The sequence below is a fragment of the Calypte anna genome, chromosome 8 (genome assembly GCF_003957555.1).
Source record: "Calypte anna isolate BGI_N300 chromosome 8, bCalAnn1_v1.p, whole genome shotgun sequence".
Classification (NCBI taxonomy): Eukaryota; Metazoa; Chordata; class Aves; order Apodiformes; family Trochilidae; genus Calypte; species Calypte anna.
This window is the reverse complement of record NC_044254.1, coordinates 11,880,680-11,905,440: the sequence shown is the minus strand read 5'-3', so window position 1 is coordinate 11,905,440 and position 24,761 is coordinate 11,880,680. Positions and strand designations below refer to the sequence as shown.

The 24,761-nt window shown below is 39.1% G+C and overlaps 1 protein-coding gene across 1 annotated transcript in view; it reads right to left on the bottom strand.

The window, feature by feature from the left end:
* Positions 1-3,023: 3,023 nt before the first annotated feature.
* FRRS1 (ferric chelate reductase 1) overlaps positions 3,024-24,761 on the bottom strand; it is a 30,053-nt gene continuing 8,315 nt past the window's right edge. Inside the window, 20 exon segments of the mRNA XM_008490877.2 lie at positions 3,024-3,351; positions 3,446-3,465; positions 3,468-3,506; positions 4,634-4,777; positions 5,518-5,576; positions 5,730-5,791; positions 5,793-5,827; positions 6,787-6,850; positions 6,852-6,875; positions 7,164-7,279; positions 8,043-8,159; positions 8,691-8,838; positions 9,323-9,421; positions 10,328-10,507; positions 11,342-11,492; positions 12,074-12,168; positions 13,351-13,487; positions 13,708-13,903; positions 14,886-14,947; positions 16,496-16,545. Of these exon segments, the coding sequence (XP_008489099.2) occupies positions 3,259-3,351; positions 3,446-3,465; positions 3,468-3,506; positions 4,634-4,777; positions 5,518-5,576; positions 5,730-5,791; positions 5,793-5,827; positions 6,787-6,850; positions 6,852-6,875; positions 7,164-7,279; positions 8,043-8,159; positions 8,691-8,838; positions 9,323-9,421; positions 10,328-10,507; positions 11,342-11,492; positions 12,074-12,168; positions 13,351-13,487; positions 13,708-13,903 (1,779 nt within the window). The 5' untranslated portion in view covers positions 14,886-14,947; positions 16,496-16,545 and the 3' untranslated portion in view covers positions 3,024-3,258.

Below are 24,761 nucleotides of genomic sequence, written 5' to 3'. Positions count from 1 at the left end.
CTGTCTCAAACTTCTAGCTCACCGATTGAAGCACATCAAAATGCTGTTATTTGAACAAGAGCGCCACACAGTGTTACCAGCTGCAAGGGAAAGCAAAAGGGCAGGCAGCCCCTCACCTCCTCAAACCTGGGTGAAGAAAACGCAGGGACATATTACACTGAGTATGAGTCACCCTCACCTTTGCGATTTCTGACGAAACAGAACACATGTAACATTTAGTGTAAGGAAGAGAAACAAAGCACATCTTTTTGGTTCATTCTGCAGCTACAGGTCCGAGCTTAGCAAAAACAACGGTTGCAAGTAGTAAGCAATTCATTGCTTTTGAGCCTATTTAGATTTTTATTTATGTCAAAACACAGATAAGCGGTATCTTTGGATGCTGCACCTAAACCCAAACCAAAATAGTAAGCTACTTGTGGGACTGATCACAAATTTCTATTTGTCTGGGAGTGTTTGCCTGTCCTAGAAGAACCCAAGAAGAAACATTCTTATGTTGATTTGTATCACAAGTTTTGATCAAAGAGTGAGAGCGAGCATTAAAACCTTCTTGGCCTCTTTTTGTGAAGGAGTTTTCTTGACTTAAGTGGGATACCTTTATGAAGTAAACAAAAAAGAATATTCTTCTCCACAGTATTTTAACATTCAAGAAAAAACCCAAACAATTAAAAAAAAATTAAAAACCAGCAGACCCACACATCAGCCACAGTCACCTCCAGAAACCAAACTACGTCACCTATATTCCTACCAATATCAAACACTTCCACGGATTTTTCTTTTCCTTCTATTTTCCACAGTATTATATAAGAAACTTTTGGAAGTCACTAGAACATAATGACACGTCTTCCACTTACTAGTCATGTGGGGAAAGGGGCAGTGGGTGGTGGTGTGAACCTACATTGCACAAAATTGAGTCTTTCCATTAAATAGGTTACAATACTTCCCATAAGGCCTCACATAAGAAACTAAGCGCTGTTGCTAGCACTGGGAATGAACAAGTCAACTAAAGAGCAAACTGACAGTTTTCCAAATATAAATCTGTATTAGGTGTGGAACAGTAATAATTTTTCTTCTCTTAAAGAAACTGCACTAGAAAGAAAATATTTTAATATTCAGTCTCAATAAGAGTTTCTCCAGGAAGTATTTACATAGCTTTAATTCATAAAACAAAATCTACAAACAAAACAAAGTCACTGCTAGGCAAGACAATTCTATTATGTACTATTTTCACCTCACTAAAAGAGGCAAACTTCTATTAAGATATTGACATTTATGTTTTAAAAACCTTTATCTTCATTGTCACATGCAAATGAAACAATGCTATTATAGAATAATCCAACATTGACTTTAATTTAAAAAAGCCATTCACTGTGCCTAGGCTGAGAGAAATTTGTTCTATAAACTCATGGAATATGAAAGAGCCCCTCAAAACTTCAGCACTAGATGTGCCTGTGTAATCTCCAGGCTTCCTAGATCAGTTCTCTTAAAACCCCACCAATTAGCCATATGCTTCTTGCCCTTCAGCCTGGGTTGTCATATTTCTTTACAGTCCCCCCTTTCTCAGTCTGCACATAACTTGTCCAGCTCCCACAAGGAAGGGGGACAATTCAATTTACAGTCAACTTTCCATCTGCCACTGATGAAGGATTAATACCAGCTCCAATAATGCCCTTATGGTGTAAAGCAGTTACTTGCACAAGGCAAAAAGATCACTGACTATAAACAAAGTTGTAGCTTTCTGAATATGACCTGTCCCTGCATCAGGCTGCCCTGTGCATTTGGGGAGATGCAAAAGAGACAAGTTCAGTAAATGGAGAGAAACACTACATGACCCATATGTAGGAGTATTTCAGAGCTGGCCAGCAGTCAGAAGAGAGGATGATACTGTAACGTTCTGCCACAGCAGATCTCACTATTTACTATTCTACCCAATACTCCAATACCTTTATTCCCAGCTAGCTTAGTAACCCTGGGCAGAAGTCATATTTTGAAGCACTACAACTAAAAGTCAATACTTTCCAGTATCAAAAATAAAGTGTGGAAATAAACGCTTCAGAGCTGCAAAATAACAAATGCAAAGCACTGCACTGCATGGGATATTAAGGGTTACTTTCTATGATTGCCATTTCAAGAGTCCCCCCAGACTCGGGCAAAACATGAATCAAAAAAGTTAAGCATACTCTTTATATTCCCTGTACTTAATTCATATATTTAGATAAATCTTGTTAACTAAAATAACACATTCCCATATGCTTATGAAGACAGGTCTGTCTCCTAGAAATGGCAGCTCAAAGGACTTGCTTCAGGTGAACAGAAGCTGCTTTTCCTGGGTGTCAAACCAACTCCAAATCTATATTTTGCTCAATAGTGAAAATACAACTGCAACATTCTTGGGCAAATACTTTCATTTTCATATTAAGGATTAAGTGGCAAATCACACAGAAAAGTAATTCAGAAGCCACAAGCAACCATAGACAGTAAAACACAAATCCATTACACACAGGTTCTTTCTGTTGAAGTTTCAGGTAAGCACTACTGCGTAAAAACGCGCTTCTGCGTGAACACATTCTTCTGCGTGAACACATTCATCCTTTATGGTTTTAGAAACACTCAGAGGCTGGTACAGAACAGTTTTTTGAGTGAGGCAATGTTGCTTTACTAAAAGACCGAAGTTCACAATATGCTTGTGTAACTGTAGTGCTCCTAGAGCAGAGAGGATATTTTTTTGCATTTAAATGCAAAGACAGACAACAGCATTTAGCTAATGCATTAATCTGCATTTGTAACAGATTTTCACTAAGTTGTAGGGTTTTTAACACGTTAAAACTGTCACAAGCAGGAAGTTTTCAAATCACATGCCACTAGGACACAGTAAAGCGAACAGATTGCAACACATTCTAGATCAATCTTCCCAATTTTCCCAAATATTCGCAAGAGGTTTAGATAACTATCAAAAGAGCATTTTCAGCACATCAGTCATCTTAAGCTTCAATCAAGATAAATTACTGCACTTAAAAAAAATAGACACTCATGCAACAACTCTCCCATTAAATGTCCCCTCAGAAGACAGGTTTTGTAGGACTGCAGCATCTTTGTATAGGTTTGAACTCTTGTTCTCCCTAACACTGAGCATGACAAGATGTGCTATTATTCTTCAATTACATCTTCAGGGTGGTGTTGAGGGAAAAGTTCTAACAGAAAGCATTCCTTGCAGGCTTTTTAACTGCCACAGTATTTCATCAGAAGGCTCTCAATGACTTTTCATATTTGGTTGATTGCTGCCAGGAAGGCAATGAGCGAAATATATTTCCACAGACATAGACAGTTTAGCACAATCTGTTTAAACAGACGACCCTGCAAAGAGAAGGGAAGAAAAAGCCACAGAATGTGAATCTTTTTATTGGGTTAAGCTATAAAATCATCCCATTTTACTAATTATTGACTTAACCTCTGATTCTGCAGATGTGATGACTGCAGTATCTGTACTCTGTCATCCTCGATCACTTCAACTGTTGAGTGGGAAGAAAAGAGTTAAATCTGCTCTGAAGGAGGACAGGGGTTTTCCATTTTTGTACTGCAGAAGTCTTGATTCTGTGGACTAAGTCTTGTAGAGCATCAAATTGAGAAGCACTTGGGATGTCTCACTTGACACTTCATGGACTGTACTCTCATGCTTACAGCAAACTGAAAAATTATTCTGGAGATGGCCTAAAGAAAATGACTTCTGGATATAAAAGAGGAAAATTTTTTTGGTCTCTTTCACTAGAGTGATAATCAAAAACTGCATTCAGAGCTGAACAAAACATTTGTTTGATTCAAAACCTTTTCATTTTCATTTTAAGATAACTAGATTTTTACAAAATCTTTTTTCCAGTTAGTCAATATGAGAACATTCACTGTTCAAATTTTGCGGTTTCATTTCTCTGTTTCTAGGAAGATAATTACTACAGTCAATTTTAAATTCTCATAATGACTCCTTCTCCACGTGTCACTTCACATTAATTAATCATGCATCTTCAATTCTGCAGATGTCTCATCTCTGCCTTCAAATATAGCTCATTTTACATGTGCATTAGTCATTTCTTCCTCAGTGACGCTATCCCAGTAAAACTAAGATTAATGAAGTTACTTCCAGTCTCTTCAGTATGCATCGTGGAGTCAGAATTTCACCTTCATTCCCTTGTTCACTTAAAATTATGAAGTGTTTGTGTGCAAGTTTCTGATCATTTTTCTCATGCAATAATAGCCCAGTCATACCAGCAATTTGTCACTATGAAATGCAGACTAAATCTGCATACATTTAACCCCGACTTTACCTACCTACTTTGGTATCAAAATCATAGAAAAATCACGATGATAGAATCTTTACAAAATACAGATTTCAGTCTTCCCATGATGAACTGTGACTTGAGAAAATAAGGTGCTACTATATTAAATGGCAGAAAAATAATTTTGGGTCTTGAAAAACAGGTTTATCCACTACTAATATTTATGGAAGACATGACATTATGGCTCAAGAGTTATTACCCTTCAGTTTCCAAGCTAGAGGCCAAACATGACCTTCTGAAATTCAGTACACAGATTTTTTGCACAATTCTCAGCAAGCAAGGTAACAATAACTGTATTTGGTTTGTACCTTTACATACAAGACGGTAGCTGTGTATTTCCAGAACAACATCAATACTGACATGCCAAGCTACAAACCCAATCATTGTATAGGTGTCCCATGGGTCTGGTAGGTCAAGTGCTGATAGATCCATTCCCAAGAAAATAGTCACCACTGTTAAGTAAAAAAGACACCAAGAGTTGTTTCAGGGGAATTTTAAAAACACTCTCAACCCCTTTGGCAATAGATTTCCCATGAACTGCCTAGGCCTGCTTGGGGAATGGTGTTATAGGAGCCCATGCAGCTAAAAGTTGTTTGGGGTTTTTTTTGGGCAGACAGCTTGAAGTTGTTTTGTTTTGGGGTTTTTTGGCAGTATTGGGGGGGGAAACAGGGAGAAACGGAAATGAACAAGGTGTCTTTCATCCTGCTCAGTGCTCTATCACATTCCAGTAGCAAAAAACTAGTATTTGTGACTCTACCAACAAAAACAGCCACAGCAACATTTGTGCTTTTATGCTGTTTGTGGAAATATGTCACTGTTTTATAGAATTAAACGCAGCTTCTGGTTCAGTAAATTACCCCTCTACCTTTAAAAAGTACTGAATTATGTTACTGTGAGAACACTATCCACAAGTATTCCATAAACATAAATTACTTAAGAACAGTTCCTCATTACAGTGATCTCTCAGATTTTTCAACCATCTTCAGTTTTACACAGTCACTTTTTCTCCCTAAACCTGATGTACCTGATGGCCACTTAAAATTCACCACACAAGATAGCCATCAAGAAAAACAATCTTCAGAGACATTAGGACTGGATGTCCATAGTTGTGTGAGATGAGCAATAGCCCAGACAATTAAAAAAGTTCCTCTAAATCATTTAAATGGGAGTTGAAACTATTACTTCTACTCACCAGCTAGTATTCTAGCTGTGGTACCGGTACTCCAGTGAAACCAGTTAAACAACTGCCTCCTACAAAACAATGAAAGTATTTTATTGATTACACAGTTTTGGGGGGAAAACCCCAACACTTTAAAGATGTATTTTTGGTGTAAAAAGAGTTTTCTATACAAGAGGCATATTTAATTCTGTGGCTGTAACTTTAATGTGTTAGTTGTGAGTTACCTTGGAACATGACGAGGGGGTCTGAAACCTGCCGTAAGTGGTTGAAGGATTGTAAGAGCCAATCACAGTACAGCCAACATAGGGATGAAACCTGCTTGCTAAACACAGGATATTTTTCTTTAATATCATGTCTATATAAAGATATTGGAAAAAAATACCAAAGTTGGTAAAATGCATTTTATCATTAAGTGACTATGCTAAGTTACAATGATAGAGCAGCACTGTGTTTAAACTGGCAAGAGGTGACCAGACACAGTAAGCTTCCCAGAAGATGGAATGGACATGCTTCTTAGCAGCCTAACACTGGGGAGTTCTGCTCGGGGTTTGTTCCACATTTTTGCTGTATTTGGACTCTACCGTTGAGGAACAGATAACAACATGACTGTAAAAGCTAAGTTCCAAGGTCTTTATCCTTCAATCCTGCATCTTCAGGAAAGGGCCTATTTCATAACTCATCCCAGCAACTGGTCTCCAACTATCACCCCATCTGTTTTATTCTTAAACCCTAAACATTTTTATTGATTTTCCCTCACTTGTATCTGGGACAACATTCTCTTGCTTTTATTTCAGATACTCTCTAGACTTTCCCAAATTTCTGATATTATCATGCACCAAATATGATACTAGTGACAGCTACAGTCTCTACCTAGGGTTCTAGGCTAAGCTTAATCACTGGATACAGTTACTCAAGTCCATGTTCATAACAGTATTTATTCCAGCAGGTTTACCACATTAATAAGTCAACTGTTCCATTCTCACTCATCTCCCAAATTCAAGTTCTCTAAGGAAATAGGAAGATGACTGATTTTACTACATTAAAGAGACTGAGCAAAAGACTTTATTTGAGAGAAAGAGCAAGAAGAAAAGTACAGTTTTCAATTACAGTTAAAGGAGCAACATTCCTCTTCTGTGTTGCTAGGATTTGAAATCAGCCTACTTAAGGACAGCTTTCACAGCAATTTCTCAGCATAACTGTAACATGTTAGTTATCAACCAATTTCCTTCTCATTCACTTGGTCCAACCTTTAAGTCAAACAAAACAAAAGCACACACTTACTTGACTCCCAACCTCCTCGATATATAAAAGGCAACACAAAAGAAACACTTGTAAGCATGACTGTTGGTCAACATAAGAACACGATGCACCTAGGAAAGTTAAATTTTGCTTTTAGAAACTCTCCAGCTTTCTTAATACATGATTAAAATATATGTAACAGTTCTACACTTGAAGATGTTCCAAGTCTAAAGAAGACACTCAGCTTTACTAGTGAAGTGGGTGGAACTTTTGATTTGAATAATTCCATTTTAAAAATTAAAAAAATATAGAAAACTGACTAAATTCGATCTCCTATTTCTTGGATCTAGTAGGTTTATAATTCTGTTTCCAATGAAGCTAGCAAATGCAACTGGAGACACAGGGAGATTCTGGCGCACCTGAAACCATAACTCCTTTCCAAACAGGAATGAGTGAGACCAGACAGGTCTGAAGAATCGTGCAACAATAACACCAATGCTAACTGTAGTAATCCAAGCAACAAACATTAGTGCTCCTGAAAATTGAAAAAACACAAGGGAAATATGAGTAATTAATGTAATACAATTTTTAGGATTCTGTAATAGCTTAGTTCATATGCATATGGTGAGAATTTAACAGTGATAAATTTTTAATAATCTGATCCAGACTACAATTTTATAGTGCTTATCTCACTAAGAGTAGAGAGATCCGTATCAAAGGATAATATGCTATTGCTCACACAGCACAACAGAGTATCTCTGGCTACTGTGTTTCATAGGCACCAGTACAGTCAGTACACACTGGGAGAGAGGTTATGTTCTGACATCAGAGAAATAAATGGTGACATTTCTTACAATTGTTTTGAAAAAGAATGAGCAATAGTTCTCTCCTGGGCCTGCTTTCCAAGGTCAGGGGCTGTGTAAGAGGAAAAACTCATTAATTTCAACTGCTCTGGATGTCAGTTGAGAGGTTTCTAATTTCAAAAAGAATTAAACCAATGATGCAGCTATAACAAATTAAATCATAGTGAAAAGAGTAAACGGAAATAAGTTCCTAATAAGAAGTTTAAGAGAATTTTATTTCATTTGGCAAAAAACATATCTTAAAAGCACTGTTCCGGATAAGAATAAAAATTTAATAACTACTTTTGTCTTCAGTCTCAGATCTTGATAGCCAGCAGCATATAAAACCCAAGTGCTAGAAAGAGAAAATACCTACTCTGCAATAATGAGAAAAACTTAACTATCCAGTCTCAGCACACATAGAACTGGAAGACAAAACTATAAGCTGCAGTTTACCATGAATCTTGAGAAGCTGTGGGGACCTGGAACCTCCAATGTCTTGAGGAAGGCCCGTGACATTGTACACTCCATTGGTGATCAGAGGCTGATGATGATGTTTGTATATTAATCCACCTAAGCAGCAACATGAAGTATTTTATTTATGGAGGATGAAAGCCACTGCAATTCTAAGCGTACCCATTCCTTTTTAATCAATGTTAAGCCCTGTTGTGGCCATCAAGCATATAAGCCACATTTCTGACGCACAGTATCAGAACCCAAGATGTTATCTAACCCATCTTCTGTACTTCAAGTACAAGAAGCAACACTCCCGTCTACAGAAAATAGCTTTTTCCACTACAGACAGGAGATAGGAAGAATAATTGCCTTTGACACCAATGTTCATTTTAAAGACATGGCAAGCTCTCAAGAAGCTAGCAGTCCCTAGCATCAAGAGGCCATACAACAGACACACATGACTAAATTTACAGTAGATTCCAAAACTAAATCCATGATTTAGAGAGGCAGTAACCATGAGCCAACTAAGTGCCTCATATGTGGAAACCTTAGTTTAGATAGTTCTCATTTAAGCAATATTTTATGTAAGGGTTACTTATTCATTTAGAGATGTTCAAAGAAAAGCAACCATCTGAAATTCGAGTTTACCTTCACTGGCTTCCCCATCTGCCACAAAGATGTAGTAACTGGAATCCAAATTAAATCTCCCTTTATAAGCAGAAAGACGAATACTCCTTCTGAAAGAACATTGAAGAACACCATCCGCAAGCCTCCATGACACATCTTCAAGGACATTCTGTGAAACAGGAGACATTTAATACCCAGTCTTTTCAGATTGGCAGAGTAATCGGCTTAAAAGTAACTGCGCAAAAGATGAGTGTCACTGGTGCACAAAGAAAGAATGGCAACGTTTGGGTCAGGGAATGACGGGGTAATAAGGGCTGGACTTCTTAGCAACAACTCTTCCAGCTCGTAACAAACTCCCCTTTGCTTCCAACCTTTATCCCAAGAACCATAATTGTCACAGCAGCCTTAGTAACAGGACAGAGTAATAATGGGCACAAAGTTCCTTGTTAAAGGAAGCTCCCACTGCTTCATTTTGAAATTCAAATTTAGACTTCCAAAGGTGATATTTTCTAGGAAGTGAAAGCCCAAGCATTCTCACCTTACAGAATTACAGATCTGCCTTACCATTTACAGCTGCTGTACAAAATAGCAGCATATCATTCATTACTTCAAAACTATATTTGTAGAAGTGTATTAGCTGTTTCCAAACGTACTTCTGAATCCAAAACAGGAGGACTTCGCCCCTTCAGATAGGCAGTGCTTACATGAACACTGTGAGCCTCCTTAATGCACAGATATGCATCATCACCACCCTGGAAAGTTTAAAGGAAAAAGCTATTTATAGCCCAATAAAGCCCACTAGTGGAAGACTCCAAATGCTCTTTGATTTAATATGGGCAACAAGACCCAAGACAGTTTTTTCCAGCTTTCTAGTTATTATTTCCCAGCTTTCAAACACTTCTGTATTACAGAGGAACAACATTAAGTCAAACAGATGACACATAGTTAGGCACATTAGGATTTACACTCCCACTCCCAGGGTAGCAACCACAATATCAGAAGTTCCTTATTTATTTAGAATTTACTAAATTAACCAGACAAGACAGAGATGAATGTTGATGTTATTTTAAAACCCTCTTTAGTTAAAAGTTGATTTTTCTCCTAGCTGTAGAGGCAAAGTACTGTTAAGAGACAAATGTTCTTGACCTAGAGGCATGAATATAAACAGTGTCTCTTTATGCAAAAGTTAGTTTATGGATTTTGAATTTATCAACAGTTTTGTCCCCCCTTCACTCTAACACCAATTAGAAAAAAAGATCTCCAAGCACTTTGGAAGACCGAATCAAGTACAGTCCTGTACAATGATTAAATGCAAGTGGCTTTCAGAAAGTCCATGAAATCAGCTTCTGGCAGTTAAAGGTTTTTCATTAGGTAACAAGAACTAATCTAACCATGAATTCCAGTCAGATAATGTGCAATTAGATTGGACTTGGGTAAGACAGATATCCACAAGGAAATTCTACTGAAAAGTCTGTCCTGAGCTAAAAATTAATATCCACCTGTAAAATGCAACGAGCACATCTACACTCGGGAAAGAAAAGTTACTTGGTGTGACATCTAGCAGCATCTCAGGTTTCCATATACACGTTTAGCTAAAGAACTAGTCCAACTTTACTAAGATCACAAAAGCAACTAAAGTAATAGAATCAGACACTCACCATCCACTGGTCATGGGACAATGCAAATGCTAAATATCCTTCACTTGGACCACTCATTTCAATTAATACTGAACTCTTCTCTTGTTGGAAGGATAGATAAAAACAAGAACAACTTTCAGGATCACAGTTTGAAGGATTCCTAATGCAGAATTTCATCCTTCCACACCCTGATGCATTAAACTAGACAATGAAGCAAACAAACAAGTCATAAGCAGTGAGCATTTCCCTTTTTTTTTTTCCTTCCTTTCTACCACATACTAGAAGAAAGCATACAAGGAACAAAGAAATGCTATCAATGTCTACAAACCAATCTCTTAACTCAGACCTACAATTACTCTACAAGTAGGCAAAATGATGGTGAGTTCCAAGCCATACTTCCATTCAAGTTGAATTTTCACTTTGATATTATAATAGCATAATTTTTAAAATTAAGTAAGACATTTAGAGAAACATCCTTTCATTTAAGTTTTAGAGAGGTAATATCACCTATAGGATCACTGAGAAAAGATGGGAAGACCAGCTTTCCATTTCCTTTTTGAAGTAGCAACTGATACACTGATACACAAGAACATATATGGATTTAAAGTCATGCTTATTCTGGACCAAACAGTGATCTTTACTCAATTCATTTAAAGAAATCAGTAATGGAAGTCAGTATGAACTCACAGAAGGAAGTCTCTGTGTCTACAGCTACTAAATAGGATGTTGTTAGTCGAGATCATACTAAAGTCTTTTCCCATCTGTTCTTCCAGGTTTGCTTAATGGTTTCTGAACATTAAGTTCTACACATTCTACCAACCTCTGACCCTTGGGTGGCGTAACAACATTTAATCCACACAAGTCCCGGCAACTCAACAGACACATAATGGGAGCTGCCTATGCTCTCAGTCTCCGATATTGAAGTTAATTTTCTATCTCTCCCTTTCTGTCAACAGGTTGTATCAATGTGATTTCATTAAGTTCCATTGATCACAAGCACTAAAAATAGTATTATTTTGATTTATAATTACTTACTGGCTTTGATAAGTAGGAAACTGGGTGGGAAGTCAATATAGCCTCTGATGTTGCATGCAAGGGTGCTGCTGGGCTTGGTGCATTAGGCTGAGAAATAATGGGACCAGGAATCTTCACCCAGAAAGTCTTGTATTTCTTCACAACTGTGGCTCTTGAAAACACAACATGCAATGTCATTCCTGTACATATCAACAGCTGTTTGTTACTTTTTTAAAAAACAAGAAAATAACTGTGGTATTTTGGGGGTAAAACAACAACTCTAAAGCATATTACTGCATATGCATGCTTTACTGGATACAAGAAACACTCATGCCTGTGGCACAGGTTACATACAGCCTTGAAGCATTGCATAGATCTTATCTATTAGTTCCAAAAAAAAGTGTAACAGCAGGGTATATGCACCATTTTGTTAGGTACAAGCACACGAAAAAAATCTTAACACTGTCTAGTACACACATGAGAAGTGAGCAATTACCTAAAAATACTAAAGAACCTGCTCTCCAAACCCACTTCTACTCTCCCTGTGCAAATTAAAATAATCAGCTTCTAACTTTCCCTAAAGAACAAGTGTCTGCATTAACATAGACTCTGAAGCAAGCAAGAGGTGTGAACTTTTCAGGCTATTAGTCCAGGTAAGCTTTTCAGTTGCTGGTCAGCATTTTATACAGGATATGGCAAAGGTTTACCTTATTTGTATTTTAATACAATGGAACTAGTACTAAATTTACTTACAGAAACTGTATGTGTTTTGGTGTGTCTCCAGGAGAAATCCAATAAACTTTCACGTATTTCTTTTTTGCTTTATTTGTGTGACTGACTGCTGAATTCTGAAAACACACACAAAGAGTTATTTCCACTAAGGAGATTTTAGCTATCAGTCATCAGAGGTTACAGCTAAATCCAAAACAGACACCACACTGCTACACTGCACAGATCCAGCACAACTGGCTTTTCCCCCAGTCAGTTACGCTCAGCTCAGATGAAGCCTACCACTGAAACTTAGGCATGCTAACAACTTTATGGCTAAGAGGAACAAGGAGATATCGTCCAATCCCGAAGACTCCAGTGATCACAACACTGAGATCTCTGCAGCATTTATGCAGAAATGGCATGATAATGTTCCATTTTTTGACAGTAAGAGCCTGAAAGGACAGATTGTCCAGAGAGAATAGAACTAATATTCCAAAGGACAAAACCTAATGTAGTCTTGGTGTCAGAGAGTTATTTGTACAACAGATCAAACGCAGCCCTGAACTGCATCCTCAGAGCAGAGAAGGCACAATGCAGATACCCCCATGGCTTTACAGCACTGATGAATTCATTAATTGGATGCCACTGTGGGGGAGTAAGAGTGGAGAGAAAAATAAAATACTTCTGGGCAGACTGAGAACTTTGTCCACACCAGCTCAGATAACATGGTGCATGTTCATGAAGTTCAAGGTGGGGGTTGTTGAAACTCTAGTCAGAGTTCAAATCTCTTGCACATGATTCCTCTAAAATTAATATTGAAGACTGTGATCTAGCCTATTACTAAGAAGGTTCCATTAACAGTAACTGAGAGAACAACACTCAAGATAATAACTTATTCTAGTGTTCATTTACAATTATAACTGCCCTAAACTCTCCTCAATGCAAGACCTTTTCCACGCCCATAACAAGCATGGAAAACAATTGATAACTGTTCTCTTCAAAGCACACAGCATGTCCTTCTCTTTTTAATATCAAGTATAATAGCCATGAATACACTACATTCATTGTCTACAAGTAAAATACATTATGAGTGCTGTATCTTCCTACAGCAGCCAGTAGCCTTCTACTACTTGGATAGTTTAAATGGGTCAAAGGAGTCAGAGATGCAGGAAGAAAGACTTCTATACCACAAGTTTCACCAATTTTCTGAGATTTACAGAGCTCAAAGATTACAGAGCTTATCTCTGTCCTATTACAGACATGGCCTGGTACAAACACTGAACTGCCTGGTGTCCCATTTTAAAGACACCAGACTATACCTTGGTACGGCCACATGTCAGAAGCTGAGAAAGTCTGCGGTCAGCTAACACAAAGGAACCAACTGCAGGGCTATCCAGGTGTTCTGCATCCCGGGCTTGTATGAAGAATCCTTCAAAATCTGGTCCAGACAGATGAACTGAAGAGGAAGGAAAATAAAAGGAAGTTGAAATATTCTCTAAGGAATGAAATATTTCAACAGTGACTCCCAGAAGCTCATTCACAAGTAGTGAACGACTGCTAAATTGATCACCTGGACAAGATTCAGTTGCTCAGATAGATCTAGACTAGCTGAGTATAGACATGCCACAACACAAGGAAACAGTAAATAAGCTCTTCAGCTATAGCCAATGCAATACCTTCTATGATGTCCCCTGGTTTAAATTCAGTCCCATTCACTGTAATGGTGTGCTCAGGTGATGGCTGTGGAGAGCTACCATGACAGGGTATCATGCTAGAGCAGGCTTGCCTTACTTTTCCACTTGGATAACCATCCACAGACACATGGAAGCAAATAAAAATCCAAACAGCCAACACAAGGCCAGACAGCTTCATCTATATAAAGTAGATGTTACAGACAATTAAATACAAGTTTACATTGCAGTTCACCTATCTTTAGAAGAGTCTGTTGAATATTAAAATTTAAAAGCATGTTTAAAACAAAAGCACATGTGAGAAGCAGACAATTCCCAAATGCAGAAGTCAAAAGTAACACACTTCTGGTAACTGCCAGACTCAGCAAAAATGGTTAGATACCATGTTTCAGACCATCAAGAGTACACATAATAGATAGATCCCTTCATCTACTGAGTGCATTATTTCTCTTAGTGCATTCTGCCATAACATTTTTTTTACACTTCTCCTGTTCTGTCAAAAAAAAAAAAAAAAAAATTAAAATATAATCCTTAAACATCCCCAAGAAACACAGATCTTAAAACACTGATGCATAAAAATCCACAGTGATGAACTACAGTGTCAGGCCCACTCTTTTATTAATTATAGCTTCAAAGTGTGCATCATTACAGATTGCCTTTTGTTTCCACAACTCATGTCTATTTCTTCACACATGACAAATAATTCCCAGGCACCAAGTTCTTCTTTCTGTAGGAAAACTCAAGCTGTTAAATATCAGAAATAGATTTTATGCATGCAAAGAGTGGGAACTTGGAATAAAGATTTAGACAAAGAAACATATACGTTTAGTGCAGACAAAACTCCTGAAAATTAGTCAAATAATATCATTGCTTGTCACGCTCTTATTAAGGAGACGCTAGACATGAAAGAGAACTGAAGAGCCTAAAACAGTTATATGAATCCCTAATCCCATCATACAACTTGTAATGCCTTGCTTTTCCACAGCACTGTTTTCAACAAAGCTATGTTAATTGTTACTCAGCAGCACTCAGTAGGGTTTATGGGCTTACAGTTGTATTTTTGGCCATCTAAAATTAAAAAAAAAAAAAAAAAAAAAAAAAAAAAAAAAAAAAAAAAAAGCGAAAGGCCAAGAGAACAGAGATAACTTCCTTCAAATACTCACACTCAGTAAGTGGATTATCAGCTCTAGTGGAACACAGACCAGGCACGAAGTAGGTCTGCCTTCTGGAAGAAGTACACGTTGCACCAAATGATAAGTAGTATCAGGTTAGGAACTTCACTAACAGCTTGCATGACATGAGGCTAAGAAAGGTACAGAGATGTTTCAGATTGAACTTTGGTACCTAAAGACCAAGCAAATGAAGACAAAGCATGTCACTAGTTTCACACACTCTCCAAAAGTCATCAGTATTAACCTCTTTCAATGATCTCATACATTCACTACTAAAAACCCACAATATCCAGGGCAGTGCTACATTTGTAACTTCAACATAAGAGCTATAAGAGCTCCTTGGAAACTTTACAACAGTAAATAGAAAAATCAGAAGGAAGAGGGGGTTGAACAGTTACATTTCAGAAACTAGAAATAAGAAAACCAAACAAAAGCCTACAATCCAAGTCCTCCTCACGAATACTTAAGATAACATTATGACAGTATCTTTAACTTCTAGTTAAAGTAAGCCTTTCCTTCTATTTCCAAAACTTCTCGAAACTGTCTAGATTAATGTTATTTTATTTGTAACGAAACCCATAAGAAGCTGAAAACTACAGTTCAGTACAAGGGAGGCATTAAGGTAGCTTTTACATGCAGCAGTGAAATCTTCAAAACAAGTTGCTGCCAGAAGAGATAAGGCTGCACACCATAGATAAAAGTAGAAGAGTAAGTTAGTGTTCTCGTTTATGTACTAGAGGATGCAGTAGGCATTTTACAATGAAACAAGAAATATTTTTGGTAGACTCAACTGACTCAAAAGGCAGCAGAAAACAACATGAAGAACAGAGATTAAAAGAAAAAAAATTAAATACCTGAAGTTCTGTACCGTAAAGCAAGAGTTTTTACCTTTTTTTCAGTTTTTAAACAAAGTTAACTGTAGATGAGAAATCTGCTCTATGCACAATCAATAATGAGGGCTAGGTCCTATGATGAATAGTAATTTCTGTATCAAAATTGAGCCTTCCTCAAACAACACTTCTTCAGTTGCCTTAAATTTTCTTCCTCCTTTAATCTGTAAATATGTTCTGTCACTCTTTATTCTCCTCTTCCAAAACAGAGGAGGCAGTGGGAAGATGGGAAGCACTCTAATAATACTAAGTCTGTGGTTCAAGACTCATTTTGAATTTTAAGGGAAATACCTTCTACAGTGCTATTGTAGAGAAAATGGTACAATAGGTCAACATTCCAGAAAAACCAAACTTTAAGAAAAAATTCCTTAATTACAGATTTCAACTCTGAACTTTAACTCCAATACCACAGCAACATCCTCTTCATAGCACAGTAGAGCTTATTTAAAACTGTAGCTTGGAATAGTCAAAAGTTTACAGTGACTCTTCTATTGCCTCTCAGCTAAGATTTCACTGTGCCTCCCTACCCTCTTTTGCAACACAAATACACACCCTCAGACAAGACCTGTTCAAAAGAACCCTTATGCCAATCATAACAAGAAGAAGTAGGACACAAAATTTTATTATAAAGAAAGACAGTAAACCCAGAAGATGCCCAGAACTTCCCCATATAACCAGGTTAAAATATCACCTTCAGTTTCTCAACAGTACCTGCTACTAGTGCACAGGAGAGTGTGTCATGGCCTTGTGAATACGACAGTCTGGCCAACAGAAGGGAAAAGTGAGTTAGTCTGGAAAGCTGAGTACATACCACTACTGATTCAAAAATGAATAATATTAGCAAACACTTCCGAAGGATACATAGCTAAACTAACAAACCAACAATAAATAGTTCTTTAAAGGGACAAGAAAGACTACCTTTATAATTACACTTGAGATCAATAAGCAATTATATGCAACCTCAGACAAGTATTTGCACAATGAATCTTCTGCTTTGCTTAACAAAAAACAAAACCCCAGTCAAGCAAGTAAAGTCAACCACTAGCAACTTGTAAGTCATTCCTATATAAAAATCACCTCTTCTTCTGTAAGAATAGCAGAAGAAAAGTGAAACCCATGTAGAGTTCTACAGCCTCAATAGCTTTCTTTCCCTCCAAGTGATGTTGCCAAGAACTTGTAATATATATATATATATTGCCATTAAAGCTAAACTCAAAACGAGCATCTATGTCAAGTTTTGAGGTGCGTAAGCTGCGGAACAGCCTGCTGTTATCTATAGCTTTTGGTAACATTCTCAGCTTCCAGTATAACTTTTTATAAACTGCAAATCTTTCCTAGTTGACAAACACTGCTTGCAAGTTGTACTAAGCTGCTTTGGCCATAGTGCTTTATAATCCTTTGAGATACAACTCAACTTTTAGTGACAACCTACAAAGTGTCAGACAGCAAAGTTCCCTGTACAAAAGAGAAATGGGAAAAATTGACTTCAGAATGGAAGCACAATGATGTTTAAAACATTCACAAAAGCTAGTTCTTGCAGCATTTTTCAACTGACAATTGTCAGTAGTTCGTTTGGTTGTTTTTTTTATTATTATTTTAATAGCTTTGAAGAACAACAGGTATCTAAAAATTTTGTTACTATGCAGCTACTTGTTTCCCAGATAAATACATTATGCCAAAATTCTTGTGTTAATCAAGGGCCTGATAGTACAGATCATCTTCGTCCATCCCGCCTGCATGCCATGTGGTAGCGCACAGGAAATGCCGTAGCCAAGGTTACAAGGATGTGCTACAGGACCACATTATCTCCATAGTTAAAACACAATCACAGAACATTAATGGTTGATTTTACTTAGTCTTTTACTATACACACACTCTTCAATATGTTATATAAAGTCAAAGACAGCATAAGACACACAAGTATTTTTTTTACAGATATAGATACCATCACATAACACACACCATTAAAGCATAAGACACTTATTGTAAGAACTATGTTTCGTACCTTTATTTAGAATGGAGAAACAAAACAAATAAAAAACAAACAAAACCACACAAAACTTGAATACTTCTTAGTTTGAAGTATGGCTCCAAGTTTGTTATTCCCTCTCTTCCCACTTAAATCCTCACTTGCACACCGTGGCAGGAAAGAAAGCTTCAGAACTAGTTTGTTCAAAGTTCAGAGAAACTTCATTATTATCTGTAAGTCTAATGGTGTTTCAAATATCATGTCATTGTTTGTGCAGAAAGAGAAAATTGTAACCTGAAGCCATTTACAATACAGCCCTCTAATTAATAGACAACAAAAAATACGAAGTCACAGTCACCTTCTTGTCACTGTTGTCTTCCCTTAGCCAACACCCTTTAAAAAGAGGCTTTTCCAAGGAAACAGAGTAATTGGAATGTCAGTTACTATTTGTTTAATAGGGAACTTGATTAAAAATGTAAAATTCAATTTCACACAGAGATTACTCAATACTAACAGCTGATTTCTGAAGTTTCACTAAAGAATTTTCTTGAGCCATGCTACAAAGTTATTTTATGTATTTGCTCGGCAGGTCAGAACTCAAGACAGAAGCAAAACTTTTTGCTAGAGCACCCTGCTTTGGGAACTTGCCTTGAATACAACCCACCCAAAATTTGGAGGAAACAAACATCAAAAAATCAGAACAGGAGTCCCAAAAGTACTCCATGCAGGACTAGTTATTCTAACAGTAGTGCGACTCAGAACAGATAATTTAAGTAACAGGCAGTCAAAAGAAGCTCACCGAGAACCTACAACAGGTACTTCTGAAAAAAACAAACAAACAAACAAACAAAAAAAAACCAAAAAACCCAACTAGCTAGAAACAGCCATTTTAGCTAGAGTGAACAGAGATGAAGTAGCTAGCATTCTTCATATTTGTGATGGACCATGACAAGAACACCTCTGTGATAATTTAGACATTAATAGTTAAAGGCCAAAGCAATCATCTTTGACTTAACCTAAAGAGATTCTGCCAGGCAAGGAAGATCATAGAATCATAGAATCATAGGGGTTGGAAGGGACCTCGAAAGATCATCTAGTCCAACCCCCCCTGCCAGAGCAGGGCCACCTAGAGCACTTCGCATAGGAACGTGTCCAGGCGGGTTTTGAATGTCTTCAGTGAAGGAGACTCCACGACCCCCCTGGGCAGCCTGTTCCAGGGCTCTGTCACCCTTACAGTAAAAAAATTTTTTTGAATATTCAACTTGAACCTCCCATGCTCCAATTTACACCCATTACCCCTTGTCCTATCACTGGTCACCACTGAGAAAAGCCTAACTCCATCTCCCTGACACTCACCCCTTACATATTTGAAAACATTGATGAGGTCACCCCTCAGTCTCCTTTTCTCCAAACTAAAGAGACCCAGCTCCCTCAGCCTTTCCTCATAAGGGAGATGTTCCACTCCCTTAATCATCTTAGTAGCTCTGCGCTGGACTCTTTCAAGCACTTCCCTGTCCTTCTTGAACTGAGGGGCCCAGAACTGGACACAATACTCCAGGTGCGGCCTCACCAATGCAGAATAGAGGGAGAGGAGAACCTCTCTTGACCTACTAACCACACCCTTTCTAATGCACCCCAGGATGCCATTGGCCTTCTTGGCCACAAGGGCACATTGCTGGCTCATGGTCATCCTCTTGTCTACCAGGACCCCCAGGTCTCTTTCACCTACACTGCTCTCCAGCAGGTCAGCCCCCAACCTATACTGGGACATCGTGTTGTTCTTCCCCAAATGCAAAACTCTACACTTCCCCTTGTTGAATTTCATCATGTTTCTCTCTGCCCAACTCTCCAGCCTGTCTAAGTCTCTCTGAATGGCAGCACAGCCTTCTGGTGTGTCAGCCACTCCTCCCAGCTTAGTGTCATCAGCAAACTTGCTGAGGGTACATTCTATACCCTCATCCAAGTCATTGATGAAGATATTGAACAACACCGGTCCCAGTACCGACCCCTGAGGGACTCCACTAGTCACACACCTCCAACCAGATTCTGCCCCATTGACTACAACTCTATGACTCCTTCCTTTCAACCAGTTGCTGATCCATCTCACTACCTGATCACCAAACCCATACTTGATCAACTTATCTACAAGGATGCTGTGAGAGACGGTGTCAAATGCTTTACTGAAGTCAAGATAAACCACATCTACCACTCTTCCATCATCTATCCCCCTAGTAATTTCCTCACAGAAGGCTATGAGGTTAGTCAAACATGATTTACCCTTGATAAAACCATGCTGACTGCTCTTGATGACCCCCATGTCCTTGATATGCCTGGAGATAGTGACAAGAACAAGTTGTTCCATCACCTTTCCAGGGATGGAGGTGAGGCTGACCGGTCTATAGTTACCCGGGTCTTCCTTCTTGCCCTTCTTGTAGACTGGAGTGACATTTGCTATCCTCCAGTCCTCAGGCACCTCTCCTGTTACCCATGACTTACTGAAGATGATGGAGAGTGGCCTAGCAATGACCTCCGCCAGCTCCCTCAGCACCCTTGGATGCATTCCATCTGGACCCATCGACTTATGGATGTCCAGATTACTCAGCTGATCCCTAACCCAATCCTCATCTACCATGTCAAACTCCTCATCTATCTTGACTACTTCTGGGGCTAAATGAATCTGGGGCTCATGCGGAAACCCTGCAGGAGTAAAGACAGAGGCAAAGAAGGCGTTCAGCACCTCTGCCTTCTTTATATCCTCTGTCACCAGGGCTCCCAGCTCATTCCTTAGTGGGCCAATATTGCCTCTAGTGTTAGTTTTGCTAGCTATGTATTTGAAAAAGCCCTTTCTATTATCCTTAACCTGACTTGCAAGGTTAAGTTCCAAGGAGGCCTTAGCTTTCCTAATTGCCTCCCTACATCCTCTGACAACAGTCCTATATTCCTCCCAAGTGACCAGCCCCCCCTTCCATGATCTGTAGATTTTCCTTTTCACCTTAAGTTTTCCCAGCAGTTCCTTTTTTAACCATGCTGGTCTCCTAGCTCCCTTACTAGATTTCCTAACCATAGGGACGCTCTGATCCTGTGCTTGCAAATAGTGGTCCTTGAATATTACCAGCTATCTTGAGCCCCTTTATCTCTTAACGCCCTGTCCCATGGGATTTCTCTTAACAGTTGATTGAGGAGGCCAAAGTTTGCCCTGTGGAAGTCCAGGGTTCTTGTCCTACTGGGTGTTCTGTTCCTTCCACACAGGATCCTGAACTCTACCATCTCATGATCACTGCAGCCAAGGCTGCCATTGACCACCACTGCTTCGACAAGGCCCTCCTTGTTGGTTAGTACAAGATCCAGCAGCGCTCCTCTTCTAGTCGGCTTGTCCACCATTTGCATTAAGAAGTTATCATCAATGCACTGGAGGAACCTCCTAGACTGTGAAAGGCTGGCTGTGTGAGTCAACCAGCAGATATCGGGGTAGTTAAAATCTCCCATGAGGACTAGGGACTGAAGTTGTGAGGCTGCTTTCAGCTGCCTGTAGAAGGCCTCATCAACCTCCTCGCCTTGATCAGGAGGTCTGTAGTAGACCCCCACAACTGTATCATCCACACCAGCCTGCCCCTTAATTCTTACCCACAAACTTTCAATTTGCCCCTCATCAGCCCCTGCACAAAACTCAACACATTCTAGTTGCTCTCTCACATAAAGAGCAACTCCACCACCTCGCTTCCCCGCCCTATCTTTGTGAAAAAGCACATAACCATCCATGGCCATATTCCAGTCATGTGACCTATCCCACCATGTCTCTGTTATCGCTACCAGATCATAACCCTTAGCCCGTACACTGACCTCTAACTCTTCTTGCTTATTCCCCATGCTGCGTGCATTAGCATACAGACATTTCAGGAAACAAACAGAGCACACTGGTGGGACTAAATCCTCCCTAGACCACCTGCCTTCGGGCCCTGGTTCTTTCTTCTTGTGTTTGTCCCTAACAGACCCAGTTTTCTCCCCTTCCCCCTTCACATCTAGTTTAAAGCTCTCTCAATAAGCCCTGCTAAGTCCTGCCCCAAAAGCCCCTTCCCCCTCTGCGACAGATGCATCCCACCTGCCACCACCAGGCCAGGTGTCTCATATAGCATCCCATGATCAAAAAAACCAAAGCCCTGTCTTTAGCACCAGTCTCTTAGCCACTCATTGACCTGTAAACTCTTCCTATATACCTCCCCACCCATTCTTACAGGAGGGATGGAGGCAAACACTACTTGCACTCCAGACCCCCTAACTAGCCGTCCCAGGGCCCTGAAGTCATTCTTACATTTCTTGTGATAATTTCATCACTGCCAACCTGAAAAATCAGCAGTGGATAGTAATTAGAGGAACCCACAAGATTAGGGAGTTTCCTTTTAACATCTCTAATCCGAGCCCCAGGGAGGCAACAGACCTCCCTGTGGGATGGGTCCGGTCGACAGATTCCAGAAAGTTCTTTCATAATAACAGCTACCAGCTTCTGTAAAGTTTCACTGCAATACAGCTACACTTGTCTGAATATTTAGAATTTATCATCCTATTCATCCAGGTGTGTTCTCCTCTTCTGGAGGAGAACGGAAGAAAGAATAAGAAATGGTTGGGGAAAAAATAGTTCTATAACTTTAAGAACAGTCTTCAAAAGTCTGAAACAACCATACCAATTTTTAGGGAGAATTTTAAAATCATATTTAGTGTACAGGGGAATTTATTCTTCTGACTACATCTCATAATATTACAGTAACTGGATTTGGGTAAACAAAGAGCAGCAATTACTCCCTCCTTTGTTAAATTAAAAAAAACATGGTAACATCAGGTAAGAAAACCCTGGTAACCTAAACTCAAGAGCACAATGTTCTCCACAAACTCAAGATCTCTTCACAGAAATTCTCTTATTTTAGCTGTTTAACAAAACATCATTAGCTGCAGCGTATAAAACATAAAACTAGTTTCAGCAATGAGGAACAGAGGTAGGGCAAACATATAACCAATTCAAAGGTGCAAAAACTATCTTAGCCAGAACTTTTCTCCTGAGCATTATCAGACAAGAGAGCAGGCAGAAAAGGAAAAAGCAGTCTAAAAGAGAAAAGCTATATTAACAGGTGTTTGTGCCACGTCTCTTTAGAAATATACTCTTACAAAGCCAAAGTATACACCCTTGGTGTCCAAGAGTCACCTTCTCTCTGATTCTAGAAAATGAGCTTGGGTTAACTTCTGCTCATTTGGACATGGTCATATCACAATAGCTGCATTACACAAGGGCAGAAAACTAGTGTTCATATTCATATTAGCCCATTACTTTTAAAATACAAACACACACAGCAACAAGATGACAAAAACATACATTCCGCAGCCTCTTGGTCTTTTTACTCTGGAAACATTAAAAGATAACTTAAAGGCTTGTGTATTTCAAAATTAATTTCTATTACAAAAGAGTAGGTACTTACTCTACACAGCCCTGTTACTGTGGCCAGCTTGGAATAAAATTGCCATTGACCTTTTACTTAGAGTGAAACAACTTTTATTACATTGTAACCTCTACTATTTGACTTGCACCTCAAAGTATTAACTGCTACCATACCCAGGATCAGAAGTTTCTCTAAAACAAGAAACAGTGAACACCAGGAAAAGGAAACGGTTATAAGAGCATTACTTTCTTCAGGCACACATTTTATACTGCTTCCCAAGCTCAGCCCAGAAGACCCTACACTTCAGACGAAATGCATGAAGCTGTAATGAACCACAGACCTAGCAGCTTCCTTTCCTTTGTCAGATATGTACTTCCAGAGAAGTTTCATGTTAAGTAATTATTTTAATTATGTTCTGGTGCAGTTAAAGAAAAAAAAAAACACAAAACAAAACAAAACCCTGAAAAAAACCCCACCACCTCCAAAAAAAATTTTTAAAAGCAAAAAAAAAAACCCCCCCCAACTTTTGATACCTTCCTTCTCCAAGCTAGTTAGTACAAATTCATTACATGATTTTAAAGCTTGTTCTGCATTTATTTCCTATCAAAAAGACACTTTATTTTAGAAGAGGGATAAGCAATATGATAAATTTGTTCTTTTTTCCATATATCCCACCAAGAACAAACAGGAGGGAAGGATTTTGCCCTGTTCAGTTGTTTACTTTGAGTATTTAACTTTCTGTTGGGCAGCTGCTCTGCATATTATCTTCAATGGTACAGCCTCGAAACTTTTATCTATATTAGGAACCCAAAGTTACAGGCTGGCCTAAAAATGACATTGCCTATTACCCCAATAAGCAAATCCAACTACAAGATCAGCATATTTACTGTAACATTTACTACATTCTTATGTTACCACATCTCCTATGCACTATAACGAAGAAACAAAATAAGAAAGTAATGGTCACAAAACATCAGCAAGCAAACAATATACAAAGAAGAGAATGGCTGGTGAGGTTTCCAGATAAAATAAGCCATGGGTTACCTGTACTCCTAAAGGCAAGGAGGCTGAAGAATTTTCTTTAAAACAATTCAGGAATGCTTGCAGGAACAGCAGCAGTTACCATGTAGTGTAAAAGCTTCACCTGGTTTTAATTCACTTCATAGCAGCTTTAGATACTCTCCTAAGCATATAAAGCTTTTAAAAACCTTGCAGTATCCACACACTTGAACTTACCGGCGTGAGTTTAACCACAGCTTTCCAGAGCTTCAGCACCTTCTCGGATGCAGCGCCGGGCTCCTCTCTGGCACCACCCCGCAGAAACTGGGCGGCAGGAGGACAGCAGCCGAGTGGAGTGGGGTGGGGTGATGTGGGGTGGGGTGATGTAGGGTGGGGTGGGGTGGGGTGGGGTGGGCCGGAGTGGGCCGGGCCGGGCCGGCTCCTGTCCCTAACCGAGCGTCTCTCCGACCCCTCTTCTAGCTGCAGGGATGGTCCCGACACGGTGTCGAAGGCGAGACCGAGGATCGGAAGCGCTCCGCGCACTCGCCGCAGCCGCTACCCGGTGCGAGTCCCCAGAACCGGG